The sequence below is a fragment of the Taurulus bubalis genome (assembly GCF_910589615.1).
Source record: "Taurulus bubalis genome assembly, chromosome: 2".
In the NCBI taxonomy this organism is placed as follows: domain Eukaryota; kingdom Metazoa; phylum Chordata; class Actinopteri; order Perciformes; family Cottidae; genus Taurulus; species Taurulus bubalis.
The window spans coordinates 35,110,415-35,123,291 of NC_136590.1; the positions used below are offsets into that span (position 1 = coordinate 35,110,415).

A 12,877-nucleotide genomic window follows, 5' to 3' on the forward strand; every position below is an offset into this window, starting at 1 on the left:
TTAAAAGTTACAAGCAAACACTATACATTACAGTGGTCCTCAGGTCCTTGAACAACTGCTAGACTTGAGCAATGGAGTACATTTTGATCAGGGGAAACCCAGCGCTGGCTTCTCTAGTGGTCGTTGGTGTTGTGTGTGCTGGGTAGGAAGTCTGCCCTGAGCAGTCTGTAAAGCAGCACCATGTTCATCGTGGAGACGAGACTCAGGCCCACTGTCCCCATCATCAGGGCGGAGCGAGATACACATTCACTGTGAGCTGCTAGCCAGCGGGTCATCCAGGCCAGCGTGCAGACACGAAACCCCAATAACCTGCAGGTCGAGACAGGAAATCTGTGACAAACTCTGAAAATGTCTTTTTTCTTACCAATATGACATCATTAGTTCAATTAGTGTTCTTTAGAGGTGCTGGAAGGCATATTTTGTTATTGTTGGAGAAAGCCAGACAAGCTGTCGTGGTCCCGGCACCAGCTTCATATTGAACTGATGATATCAACCTTCTCCAAATCTTGAGGATTATTCCCATAAACTTTTTTCTAGATGAACTAGCAGTTTATTACTGAATCAAACAATATTTTAAATATACTGTATATCAGCATATGACAAGCCATCAATTTAACCTGATGAAAATCAACATAAACTAGTTATCATGTGTGAGCAGATGTTTCTCATGAGAAAATACACACATGCATGGGTTCGCATTTAATATAGTTCTAGGATTTTTCACACGCTCACATATGAACACTTTCTGGTCCACGAGGTAGTTTTTCTGTTGTGAAACCTCCAGAGGAAAATCACGGCGCCACGTACGTTCCCAGGTTGAGCCAGCTGGTCACCCTGTAGGTCACAGAGGGCCGAAGGGCTTTAACATCCGTCCCGGGCATGTTCTTCCGTCCCGACAGGAGGAGGAGCTGCCTGATATGAAGGAAAACTGAGTTGATCTCAACCAGCAAAGACACCACAGAGTAGCCCACATAGAGGCGGGATGTCACAGACAAACTGAAGCAGGAGAGCACCTGAGAGAGGAATCAGAGGTTAACACACACAAGCAGAAAACACACATTAAAATGAATGAAAAGAGTGTCTAAGGTCACTTTTAGATCCCAAAGCTTCTGCAAAGGAGATGATCAATAGATAATTAACATATGATGCATTACAAATCTTACTGTGGTAGCACTAAGGGTTTAGTATTAAATCATACATATATTAATGTCAATAATCAAGCCATTATACATCCTTAACAAAAAATAGAATGACAAGTTGCAAAAAGTAAATTTTGTATGGTAAAGAATTTACAGACAGGTTGAAGGAGGATATACTGAAAGGTATATTATTCAAATCTGGCAAACAAAGCATAATATCTTATGACAACTTAACAGAAGGAGACCTTGAACTATGAGTGTTCAGCATAAAGTTTTTACGACTTCTCTGGTTAAATCAGCAACTTAAAAGAGCCACACATTGAGACTCATTAGCTCAGCTATCAGCAAACGCACACATGGCAAACACTAACACGTGTCCTCTGTTTTACAATCTCGTGACCTAAAGTCCCTGAGCTGTTTTCCTGCTGGAGGTGAAGGTCGTGTGTGATTTCCTTCACTGACCTCCTCTTTATAACACATTGACATGTATGCGATGGACAAAGTCGACCTCACAAATACTTTGTACTCAGATCCTATTCATACCGAGGTCTAATCTTTGTTTCCTGTTGATCCTTCTTCATATCTTTACCTATATGTGTAATCAATTAGTTATATCACTAGATTTTCTGAAATCCGCTAGATAAGGGCACAGAAGGGTGTGAGCTCAGCGTCTGTATATGTACCAGATGTTTTCTTCTCCAATTCAGGGTGTTGCATCGTCGCCATCTTTCCAAGGTCAAGCTTTCTAAAATGCACCCGGATAAAGATCCTCTGTGTAACAGTTGTTGGGTATTTCACATATTCTGTCTATGTCCAAAATGATCCAGTTTCAGAGGTTAATCTTTGATACTTTGTTTGAAATCATCGACCATGTGGTAAAAGTTGACCCTGATTAAAGCGCAGAAGTATTATCAGGCATGTGCATGTATGAGCTTAGCAGACTTCATTTTAAGAAATCACATAAATAAACAAAACACAAGTAAATATATAAAACAACAAATATGTCACATATATATGTTCTGCAAATACAAAACAGAAGCATCCAAGAGGACACTAACAACTGATGAATTTGATTGTGTGATATCTATTTTCAGTCTGTTGAGCTCTCTCAACCACCGTGCTATACACACACACACACACACACACACACACACACACACACACACACACACACACACACACACACACACACACACACACACATACACACAATCACACACACACAGAAGGTGTACAGTTTATTACCACGGAGTGGTGGAGGAGCACCTCCCAGGAGTGTTTAAATGACCGGTTCACAGCCACGTCCAAGAAGTCATGGATAAAGTAACCTAGGAGAAAGTACATGAGTTATGTAAGCATGCAGCACATGTGCATTGATATGCAAAACATCGTTCACTGTTTTGATTACGGCTTGTTCAGCCCTTTTATTAAATCTTGCAGAAAGGACATTATAATGGGTGACATTGTTATCATTTCCCTACTTTTCTTTTTATTCTCAGTATACTGGTGGGGTCAGCTTCTGATTGCCAAGTGAGGTAAATTCAATTTGACTTGATTCAATCCAGGAACAGATTCTCGCATGACTTTGAAGTCACTGTTGTTATGAACGCCTCATGAATTCAAACTGTACATTAAGTTTACATTAAGTTGATTTCAAGCCTAATGGCCGCTGTCTGCTGGTGTGTGAGCACGTGCATCTTTGTGTGTTGTGAGCGAGGTCGTCACCTGTAGACACAGCTACAAGACTGTGGGAGAGCAAGGACTGAGAGGAGATCAGGTCCTCCACCATGTGAGGCTTAAGGTAGAAACTGCATGATGAGCGAGAGGAAGAGAAACCAGAGGAAGATATTAAAATAAATGATAGCACCGACCCTGATCGCTGTGTCTTTACTCACCATAAGGTGGCCCATGCTCCTGTTAGCGAGCTGTGAGCTAATGAAGTGCTGATATTCCTCCACCTCCAGGATTTCTTGTGTTCCAGTTCTGGTGTTGGAAGGAATCTGATGGCGGCGTTCAGCAGTTTGAATGAGCATGCAGAGCCTCCAACAACCAGAAGGGTTGACTTTAAATCCATTACTCGATTTTTTTTTGAAAACTGCCTGAGATCACTTCAAACCCCATGTGCTCCTCTGTTGAGGGCACATTTCAGGTCAGATACACTTTGAGGAATGAGAGAAACTAACTGCTAAAGTCTCTTCAACACTCAATAACTGCCCTTTAACACACGATCCTACCCTCACTTGAACTGACAAACTGATTACTGACAGGTTAAGGGTTACAGTGACATGATAACATGACACCATGGTACGATTCCGCTTCTGGAAAAGAAACTGTTCAATTGTTCCCATGGCATATATATATATATATATATATATATATATATATATATATATATATATACATATATATATATATATATATATATATATATATATATATATATTCTCATTAACTGTTGTTTAACCCTGCTAAAAATAAGCTTTCCACATCTCAAAATGATGACAATAAGAAAGAGGTGTCCAGTCGTAAAGACTACAACCCAAAGCAATATGTGTTCATATTCAGGGAACAAATGGAGTAAACAGCCACAGATGGCAACAAGTGGAAAGTGAGGCAATATAGTTAACAGTTAGACAAAAAACATTTGGCTCAGGTTTGCCCTGGACAAGCCCCGAGATATGCTGCTCTAGGCCTAGACTGCCTGAGGACATACACTGAGCTCCTCTCTCCTTCTGTATGAATTCATGTCCCATTAGTGCACATTAGTAACTCTACTTCTTCCCCCGAGTCTTTGTGCTTTCTCGCCTCACAGGTTTATTGTCATTAACTGCTACTCCATACTGTGCAATAATGATTAGTTCAAATGTGCCATACTCTGCCATTAATACTGCATTTCGAGAAATATTACAGACATAATGCACATATTTAACATATTTCTTATATTTATCATTCCTTATGTCTTATTTTTATTATTGACTTTAGTCCATTATTTAGATTTTCTTATATTTCTTTATACTGACAACTTTGGTCACTTTAGTTACTTTTCCGATTCAGATACTAATAGACTACAAAATATAATTAACACATATTTCATGATGTCTTGTTATAAGTTTAGACTTAATTGATCTCTGTGAGAAAATTCACAAGCTACTCAGCAGTATATAAAGTAATTTAAATAAGTTTGACTTTTCCCTGCAACACTAAAATGATGTTAACATTAATGCGCCAATTATTATAATCCAATTATATAGAATATATTATTGCCCACTTTGTATAGTGAGTACTTTTACATGGTAAAAAGTAAGCGATATGAGTCGCTATACTTCTTCCACCACCTATTCGCCCACTGCTCCTTTAAATCCAGATCGGAGACTTTTCTGTTTGCTGTTGCCTTTATTGAACCAGATTCAAGGATATTAATCATGTTCTGCATCTCACTACTGCATTGTATTTCTTAAACTGCACTGCAACTTTTATTCTATTTTTTGCTTCTTAATTGTTCTTAATTGTTTTTAAATCTTGTTTTTTCTGCATTATGTTTTGATGCTTTTTTATGGTTTTATGTGAAACACGTTGAATCGCCTTGCTGTTGAAATGTGCTGTACAAATACACTTGCCTTGCCTTACTGAACTACTGCCATGTTTCTAGCGTTTGATAACGGACTGATTTAAAACCCTTGGGCTTTGCAGTGATGAATCTTGAAACTTGAAATGATGTGTGAATGATAATTGGCCTAAATCCGGATTTGTAAGTTGTGCTTTGTCGCCTGTCCATTCAGCTTCGCCTGCTGCTGCCTCGTCAGCCGTTCTCTATGCCGCCGTTGTGAAACACAAAGGACCCCTGTCGCCTTTCTCTGGAACAAAACCCCTGCTGAACATGACCACTGACATCACCGTTCATTCACCGGAGTCCCAAAAGTAAACTTTTCGGTTGATTTTTGCTCGTTTTATCTAACCCCACAGAAACGTCCACTTTTTCACATTGTCTCCCAGGATCAAGGGATGAGGATTGGGGATGGATCGGTTGATGTGGATACGTGCTCTGATCCCAACATTGAGCTGATGAGCAGAAAACAAACGGGGGACCCTGGACTGCTGAATAACTTCTCTCAACGGAGCATCTGACAAGCTTTGAATGTTTCTGGAGGTTTTGTGCACATCTTTGTGGTGTTACAACTGAATCACTGACATGTCTGGGACCAAACCACGTGAGTAATCTGGCTGAACATCTATAGATTAAACATTTAGGGGGGCCTACTTTATCGATGTTTGACAGAATCTAACAGCTGTTTAATCATTGGGTGTTTTCTGATTGTCTTAATGATCTGTGTGTTGGAAACCGACATTATATAACTATAATATTATGGCTCAACTCCTTTGAAATATGTGTGCATACGTGCACGCTCATGTGTGAGCGTATTCTCGCGTGTTTTCAGCTTGTGAGGAGCTTCCGGACTCTGATCCAGAGGACACATCAGAGGAGCTGACTGAGGTGGTGTGTCTGGAGTCAGACCTGCAGGATGGACAGTAAGGAGGAGGGGAGGCGTTCACAACCTGGCAACCTGGAACCTCTCTTTATTCATACCTCAGTACTTTATGCATCACTGATATATAAAATGATTTATGCACCATTAATCCACAAATTATGACAGCCACACAAATATGAAACCAAGTCTGTGTCACTGACAGACATGACAACCTGTTTACCCAGCATTACTAATTGTCAATATTTAAAGTATTTAAAAGCTTAAATTAACTACTGGTCTAAGAGTCTGTCTAAGAGTAATATTCATCCCCAGGAGAACATGAATATTTGTAATCCATGCAATAGATTCAGATATCTCAGTCTGGACCAATGTGGTGGATCGACAGAAAGACTGACAGACCGACGTTAGCATCCCTTGAGACGTGATGCTAGCATGGCTAGCTAAAAGATATCAACACAGTTTACAGGTTGTAGTTTACTATGCAATGGTCCCTGTTTACATTTTTCTTTTATAATTTGTATTTTGTTTTTGTTTGTCTGTTACTTTAGGATGATGGAGGTGGAAGTGGGACATCATAGCGTGCTGTTGACACGCAGCGAGGGCAAATACAGTGCCATTGGTAACCAGTGTACGCACTATGGAGCTCCTCTCAGTAAAGGTAAAGAGGCACAAGGTGTAAGTTTGTGAACAGAGGAGCACACCTTTATTCCATTTAATCACATTTGTATCTGTCGGATATAGTTTACCCGCGGTATTAGTAAGTTTCATCTGTACATATTTTGTATTTTAATATTGTGCCTTGATTGGCCATTTTCTGTGGAAGAAAAAATGACGACACTTCATTCAACATTTGGGCAAACACACTGAGTATATAAGGATGGGATGCTTTCATCTGTCTGAGCTATAGGTTGTTATTTAGGGAGATAAAACAGCTCTAGTACACGCCACAGTTTGAAATATTAAAATGGTTTGAGTTTCATGGACATACAGTATTTGTCCTGATTGATTGCTTCCTTTCTTAACACTAGCGCAGAGTATGTAAATGATGTGTGTGTGTGTGTGTGTGTGTGTGTGTGTGTATGTGTGTGTGTGTGTGTGTGTGTGTGTGTGTGTGTGCTCAGGGGTTATTTCAGGCAACACAGTGCGCTGCCCGTGGCATGGCGCCTGTTTCAACGTCCAGACAGGAGATCTGGAGGAGTACCCCGGCATGGACTGCTTACCCTGCCACAAGGTACAAACCAGACAGACAGATGGACAGGTAGCTCATTAGGACATTTGCTCTCATTTTACTGTCATTTTAATTTGTCTTCTTCTCTTTTAAAGGTCAAAATTCAAAACAGCAAAGTGTATGTGTCTGTAAACAAAAAGGTAAATTCTCTGTTTCAGCTGTTTCATGTCCTGGTGCTTCCTGTTTCATCAGATCATTGTGAATTTATTCTGTTCAGTGTTTGAATGAGCACACATGATGAATGGGTTTGTATGTATTAATTACATAATGTTGTGCTTTCCAATACCCATACTACCCAAAACATAGTATGTTAAATTAAGTATTGCAGAAATGTATAAGCAAGAGGGTCAAAGTTCAAGGTGCAATGTTATGACAAAGTAGTATGACCCAATTGAATGCATACCACATGCAGCAGTACGTACTTTGTAAGGGCAGCTGCAGCATGTACTAAACGTAAAAAAGAAAAAGGATGTGCTTTGGAATCCATCGGAAAGATGAATTGCAAACTGGAACAAATGTGAAAACAAGAAGGTTCAAACAGCAGCAAACTGGAATGTAAATAAATTGAATTTCCACTTTGTAATACAATATATTCTGTAATCAATAATCGTTGTATGGATACCATATTTGGGATCTATTGTAGGTGACTAACAACATATACTTTATATTTTTAACCATTTTCATATGTACATAATTATTTCTGTTTATTGGTTATATGATGTTTTCTACATGGTTCAGACTCTCAAGCAGGAAAAAAGAGTTAAGCGAATGGGAGCTGCAGTAGCAGGAGTTACTCAAACTGTTCTGCTGCTGGGAGGAGGTGAGGACCACACTGTATGCCTGTCTGTGTGTGTGTGTGTGTGTGTGTGTGTGTGTGTGTGTGTGTGTTTGTGTGTGTGTGTGTGTGTTGTTGTTCTTGTCATTTAGAGCTGAATGAACAAACAGAAAATGATTTAGTAACTATTAAAAATCACTTTCGAAGCACAAATGTAGAATATTGTCTGGTTCCATCTTCTCTATTGTGAAGATTTGCTGCTTTATTTCGTTGTGAATTGAAGGTCTTTGGGTTTATAATTGATGTTTGGACAAAACAAAATATTTGAAGACATAGCCTTGTGCTCAGGGCTATTGTCACAGACATGTCCTGACATTTTATACAGTAATCAGTTAATTGCAACAACAACAAAAAGTGTTGATTATGAAAACTTTTGTTGCAGCCTGTTATTACTGTATTTAGTTACGATGCATTTACTAAGCAGACCTACTATATTACTCCTATAACATGCTGACCAGCCCTGCCCTGTTTTAAAGTTGTTTTGTTTTTTATTTCTTTATTAACTTTTCATAAGCATGAATAAGTAGTATATGAAATCAAACTGGACTTAGACAAACAAACATACCATAATCAAACTCAAAATATATTCAATGATGTTTGTATAATGTACATGGTGAGAGCAAGTCTGATAGATATTGTACATTGGCTTGCATTGATATAGTGAGGTGCTTCATTGGAACTGCCTCAATGAGTATATTACTATATAGTGAATCTATATAAACACACAATTATATACAGGGATGTAATAAACTACTAAATAATATAATGAATACAATTTCTCAGAGTGTGTGATAGTGTGTTCACTCTCCGTAAGCGCAGGAGCTGCGTCGCTGATCTGCGCTGAGACGCTGCGGCAGGAAAACTTTGGCGGCAGAATCCTCATGGTCACAAGAGACGACCTTTTACCTTACGACAAAACACGACTCAGCAAGGTGCTGCGGAGTAAATGAGATGATATCAACGCCAATATTTTAGTGATGAATACGTGTGTTTTTTATTGACTACCATCGCCATCCTCATTGTACAGGTAATGAATGTGGAGAACGACAGCATCCTGCTCAGGAGGATGGAGTTCTTCCATCAGCACGACATCGAGGTGTGGCTCCGCAAAGAAGTGAGTTCCTGTCGACGCACATATTTAGTCTTGTTGCATAATTCTTTAATAACTTTCTTCTTGTCTACATTTGCTACTTTTGGTAATTTGAACTGTACCACACATCACAGGCCCTGTCAGTGGACACAGACATGAAGACGGTCACATTTGACGACGGTTCAGTTCAGAGCTATGACCAGCTTCTCATCTCAACAGGCTGCAGGTACAAACAAACACACACACACACACACACACACACACACACACACACACACACACACACACACACACACACACACACACACACACACACACACACAAACACACACACACACACACACACACCTTGTGCCTCTTTACCTTTACTGAGAGGAGCTCCATAGTGCGTACACTGGTTAACAATGGCACTGTATTTGCCCTCGGTGCATGTCAACAGCACGCTGTGATGTCCCACTTCCACCTCCATCATCCTAAAGTAACAGACAAACACAAACAAAATACAAATTATAAAAGAAAAATGTAAACAGGCACCATTGCATTGTAAACTACAACCTGTAAACTGTGTTGATATCTTTTAGCTAGCCTTGCTAGCATCACGTCTCAAGGGATGCTAACGTCGGTCTGTCAGTCTTTCTGTCGATCCACACACACACACACACACACACACACACACACACACACACACACACACACACACACACACACACACACACACACACACACACACTCACTGTATGCATGTGTGCACGTGTTTAAAATATATTTTTCAGTTTTGTTTTAGTTGCCTCAAATCGCAGATGTTTGTTTAGATTAGATAAGATATGATTGGATTGTAAATCATGATGGATGGACGTCAAGATATTTTTTGTTGAAACTGGTTGGTACTAACTTACGTGAGCACAGATCATATTAGGTTTTACGGGGAGAAAATATAATAAAATACATTGAAATGTAATTATTTTCATAAAATAATTTAATATATTGTTAAAAAGGTTCACAATATGATCGGGGGTGTGATCTAAAAGGGTTGAAAATTTAATCTTGTCATATTCTTGTAAAATATGCTAATGATAAGAATGAATGCACAGAGTTCACGTGTGGGCCTGTTGTGACTGAGGGGCTCCGAGCAGCTTCTTCTGACATGAATTATAAGGCTGTTGCTGCACATTAAGATTCATCAAACTCCAAGTTTGAAACATTTCTTTGTGTCCTTTACGATACGTATGCAATGTGATGTATTTCTAATGTAGAGAGAGTATACATTATTTTGTGTAATGAGCACCATCTTCAGCTCCACAGACAGCTGATATCAAGGCCTCTTTATTGTGGCTTGTGTGAAAATGTTTTCTGTAGAGCTTTTCTTGAAACGTTCTTAGAAAATCCTCCTGAGATTGATCTTTTTCAGGAAACGGGACTCAGACACATTTCTCTTGATTGCATACATTTTGGCCAAAAAATTTCTCTCAATCAACAATGACCAACAGCAGATGTTGATGCAGATACCTGTACCTTAAAAGGGAAAGTGGTCATTGTTGGAGCACCGCTTATAAACAGTCATGGCCTGTCCTTCAGAGCGAAAGGTCTGGACGTCCCCGGCATGAAGCTGCACAACGTGAGGATGTTGGAGACTCCAGAGGACGCCCGGCAAATCCACGCAGCCTGTCTGGGCTGCAACGTCGTCCTCGTGGGAACCTCTTTTGTCGGTACTGTGTTTGCAGTGTGCAAAATATGCACATATTTTTATATTTGTCTGGACTGGCAATGTGTAGGGAATATAAACAGAATGTAGAAAAATACTTTTTTCCCCAATTGACTTTCCTATTTATCAGTTTTATGGATGTCCAAAACCTACAAAAGTCAGTAAAAGTTTAATGAGCCAACAATATGAAAATAAAACAGAATCAATAATGCTGTTAGGTAAATCACTAATAAGAAATATAAAGCTGATGATGTATTTAGTTTTTGGGGATCCATACTTTGTTTCTCTCCTTCTTGATATTCTCTACATCATTAACACATCATTTTTTTCAGGTATGGAAGTCGCATCTTACTTGATAGACAAAGCCTCCAGTGTCACAGTGATCGGCAGCAGTGAGCTGCCGTACCAGAACACACTGGGTCGTGAAATTGGAAAAGTCACCATGGAGGTGAAACAGAGGAAGTCCTGTATTACATCTTCACATTCTCTTTTCAGCTACTTGTAGTTTAAACTCTGTTGTTACTGCAGATGCTGTCAGAAAATAATGTGAAATTCTACATGAATGATAACATCACGGAGGTCAAAGGTGTGGATGGCAAGGTAAAGTGGGAAAAGACAACTTGTGCAAATATGTTTTATCTCTTCAAATTCAGACTCCAACATCAGCAAAAACAGAGTGAAATATGAAAATCTAATCACTCCTCCATGTTCCTCCTGTCCTCTGTCTTATTGTCCTTTCTTCCTCAAGGTGAAGGAGGTTGTGCTTAAAAGTGGGAAGGTTATCCCTGCAGATGTTTTGATTGTTGGTATTGGTGAGTGCAATGCAGACATTTATACACATCCCCATACAATTACATTCGACATTTCTGTAATGCACAATCACTTCATATAAAAACAGTGAAATGTCTTAAGACCTTAAAAGAATGCCAATTGTACATTATATTTCTAGTATTTGTTAATTCAGGAACTATATTTGAAGTACTGGTAAGCAGATTGTGTTACCTTATGGACAGAGAGGGCGAGCCACTTCACCCTGTTTCAGTCTTTGTGCTGAGCTAAGCTAACATATATATGTATATTTACTGGACAAATATGCAGATGTATCTGTCTTATTTTCTGTGTTTCCCAAAATGTCCAACTTTCACTTAAAAGGTTTGTTGTACTTGTATTTCATATTGACGCACACACATCTCAAATGTGATGTTTCAGAGCAATAAACAGCTCAACAATATTTCTACAAAACATACTCAACCACTTTTGTCCTCTTTCTTTCATCCTCCAGGCATCAAACCGAACTCTGAGTTCCTGCGGGGCAGCAAAATACTGATGGACTCAAAAAACTTTGTCACAGTCGACAAGGTAAGCCAACAACCAGCTGTTCACCTGGTCATCTAGAACTCATTCTGTACCTTCATTCTCCACACACAACCTCCCACAGCTCCTCCAGGACCCTAAACAAAACAGTAGTGTCAACAAGCATGCGCTTCCTCACGTGCATCGGTTTGTTGTGCTTAAGTAAGATAACGAAGTATTTGTACTTCGTTACTTGACACCTCTGGTTTTCAGTAATGTCCTCTTTTATTTCGATACAATAACGTTTGTCTCAGATACTTTACTTCATGCCCTTGTGTGTGTGATTGTCTGTTATCACCCTCCTTTTAGTCTGCGTGCGCTCCTTTATCTGTGCTAGTCCGTCTTTTCTGTTTCAGTAAGTGGTTCAGCCTTTGTGTATATCAATCTAAGTGTTTTTCTGACCAACCCTCATTACTTTGACTCAGATCTTTTTTATTTTACACTTTTAGCTTGCAGCTGAAATGGGTAGCCTAGTGCATCCCACATTTTTCAACATAACATTTTAAAACATTATAGTCATTATTGCCTTTATAAAAATGATTGTTTTGGGGGGAGGTGGGGTAGTGCACTATAGGCCCCTGAGACGCGGCTTTAGAGTTTGTCCTTAATGGGAAAAAAACATTCCCCTTACATTACTTTTACTTTTATATTTTTAAGTAGTTTTTAAACCAGTACTTTTACACTTTTACTTGAGTAAAAAGCTTGAGTTGATACTTCAACTTTTACAGAAGTATTTTTAAACCCTAGTATCTATACTTCTACTTGAGTAATGAATGTGAATAATTTTGACACCTCTGCTGAAAACTTTTAACCAACATGGCATTAGAGCAGAGCGAGACGTGACATATCTCCCTCTTGCAGTACATGCGCACCAACACCTCCAGTGTGTACTGTGGGGGCGACCTGGCCAGCTTCCCCTTGGCGATGGCCAAGAACCGGCTGGTCAACATCGGACACTGGCAGATGGCACAAGCACATGGTAATGTAGTAACAATGTCAATGTGTCAACGAGACGACAGACTTGAATTGTGGCTCAGATTTAA

The 12,877-nt window shown here is 39.4% G+C and overlaps 2 protein-coding genes across 2 annotated transcripts in view; one reads left to right on the plus strand and one right to left on the minus strand.

Moving 5' to 3' along the window:
• Positions 1 to 113: 113 nt before the first annotated feature.
• LOC306753950 (TLC domain-containing protein 2-like) lies at positions 114 to 3,213 on the minus strand (the record flags this gene model as incomplete). Its single annotated transcript, XM_079237863.1, has 5 exons — positions 114 to 309; positions 808 to 1,013; positions 2,385 to 2,467; positions 2,865 to 2,947; positions 3,035 to 3,213. The coding sequence occupies 5 exons, from the start codon at positions 3,211 to 3,213 to the stop codon at positions 114 to 116; spliced, it is 747 nt and encodes a 248-aa protein (XP_079093989.1).
• A 2,115-nt stretch (positions 3,214 to 5,328) lies between these two features.
• The window catches only part of LOC306753951 (apoptosis-inducing factor 3-like), a gene marked incomplete at both ends in the record, with an annotated part of 10,708 nt that continues 3,159 nt past the window's right edge, over positions 5,329 to 12,877 (plus strand). The window contains 15 exons of the mRNA XM_079237864.1: positions 5,329 to 5,347; positions 5,576 to 5,666; positions 6,175 to 6,284; positions 6,748 to 6,857; positions 6,950 to 6,994; positions 7,593 to 7,674; positions 8,509 to 8,621; positions 8,717 to 8,803; positions 8,914 to 9,005; positions 10,337 to 10,485; positions 10,814 to 10,929; positions 11,010 to 11,081; positions 11,230 to 11,293; positions 11,764 to 11,840; positions 12,696 to 12,813. Of these exons, the coding sequence (XP_079093990.1) occupies positions 5,329 to 5,347; positions 5,576 to 5,666; positions 6,175 to 6,284; positions 6,748 to 6,857; positions 6,950 to 6,994; positions 7,593 to 7,674; positions 8,509 to 8,621; positions 8,717 to 8,803; positions 8,914 to 9,005; positions 10,337 to 10,485; positions 10,814 to 10,929; positions 11,010 to 11,081; positions 11,230 to 11,293; positions 11,764 to 11,840; positions 12,696 to 12,813 (1,345 nt within the window). The remainder of the gene's footprint in view (positions 5,348 to 5,575; positions 5,667 to 6,174; positions 6,285 to 6,747; positions 6,858 to 6,949; positions 6,995 to 7,592; positions 7,675 to 8,508; positions 8,622 to 8,716; positions 8,804 to 8,913; positions 9,006 to 10,336; positions 10,486 to 10,813; positions 10,930 to 11,009; positions 11,082 to 11,229; positions 11,294 to 11,763; positions 11,841 to 12,695; positions 12,814 to 12,877) is intronic.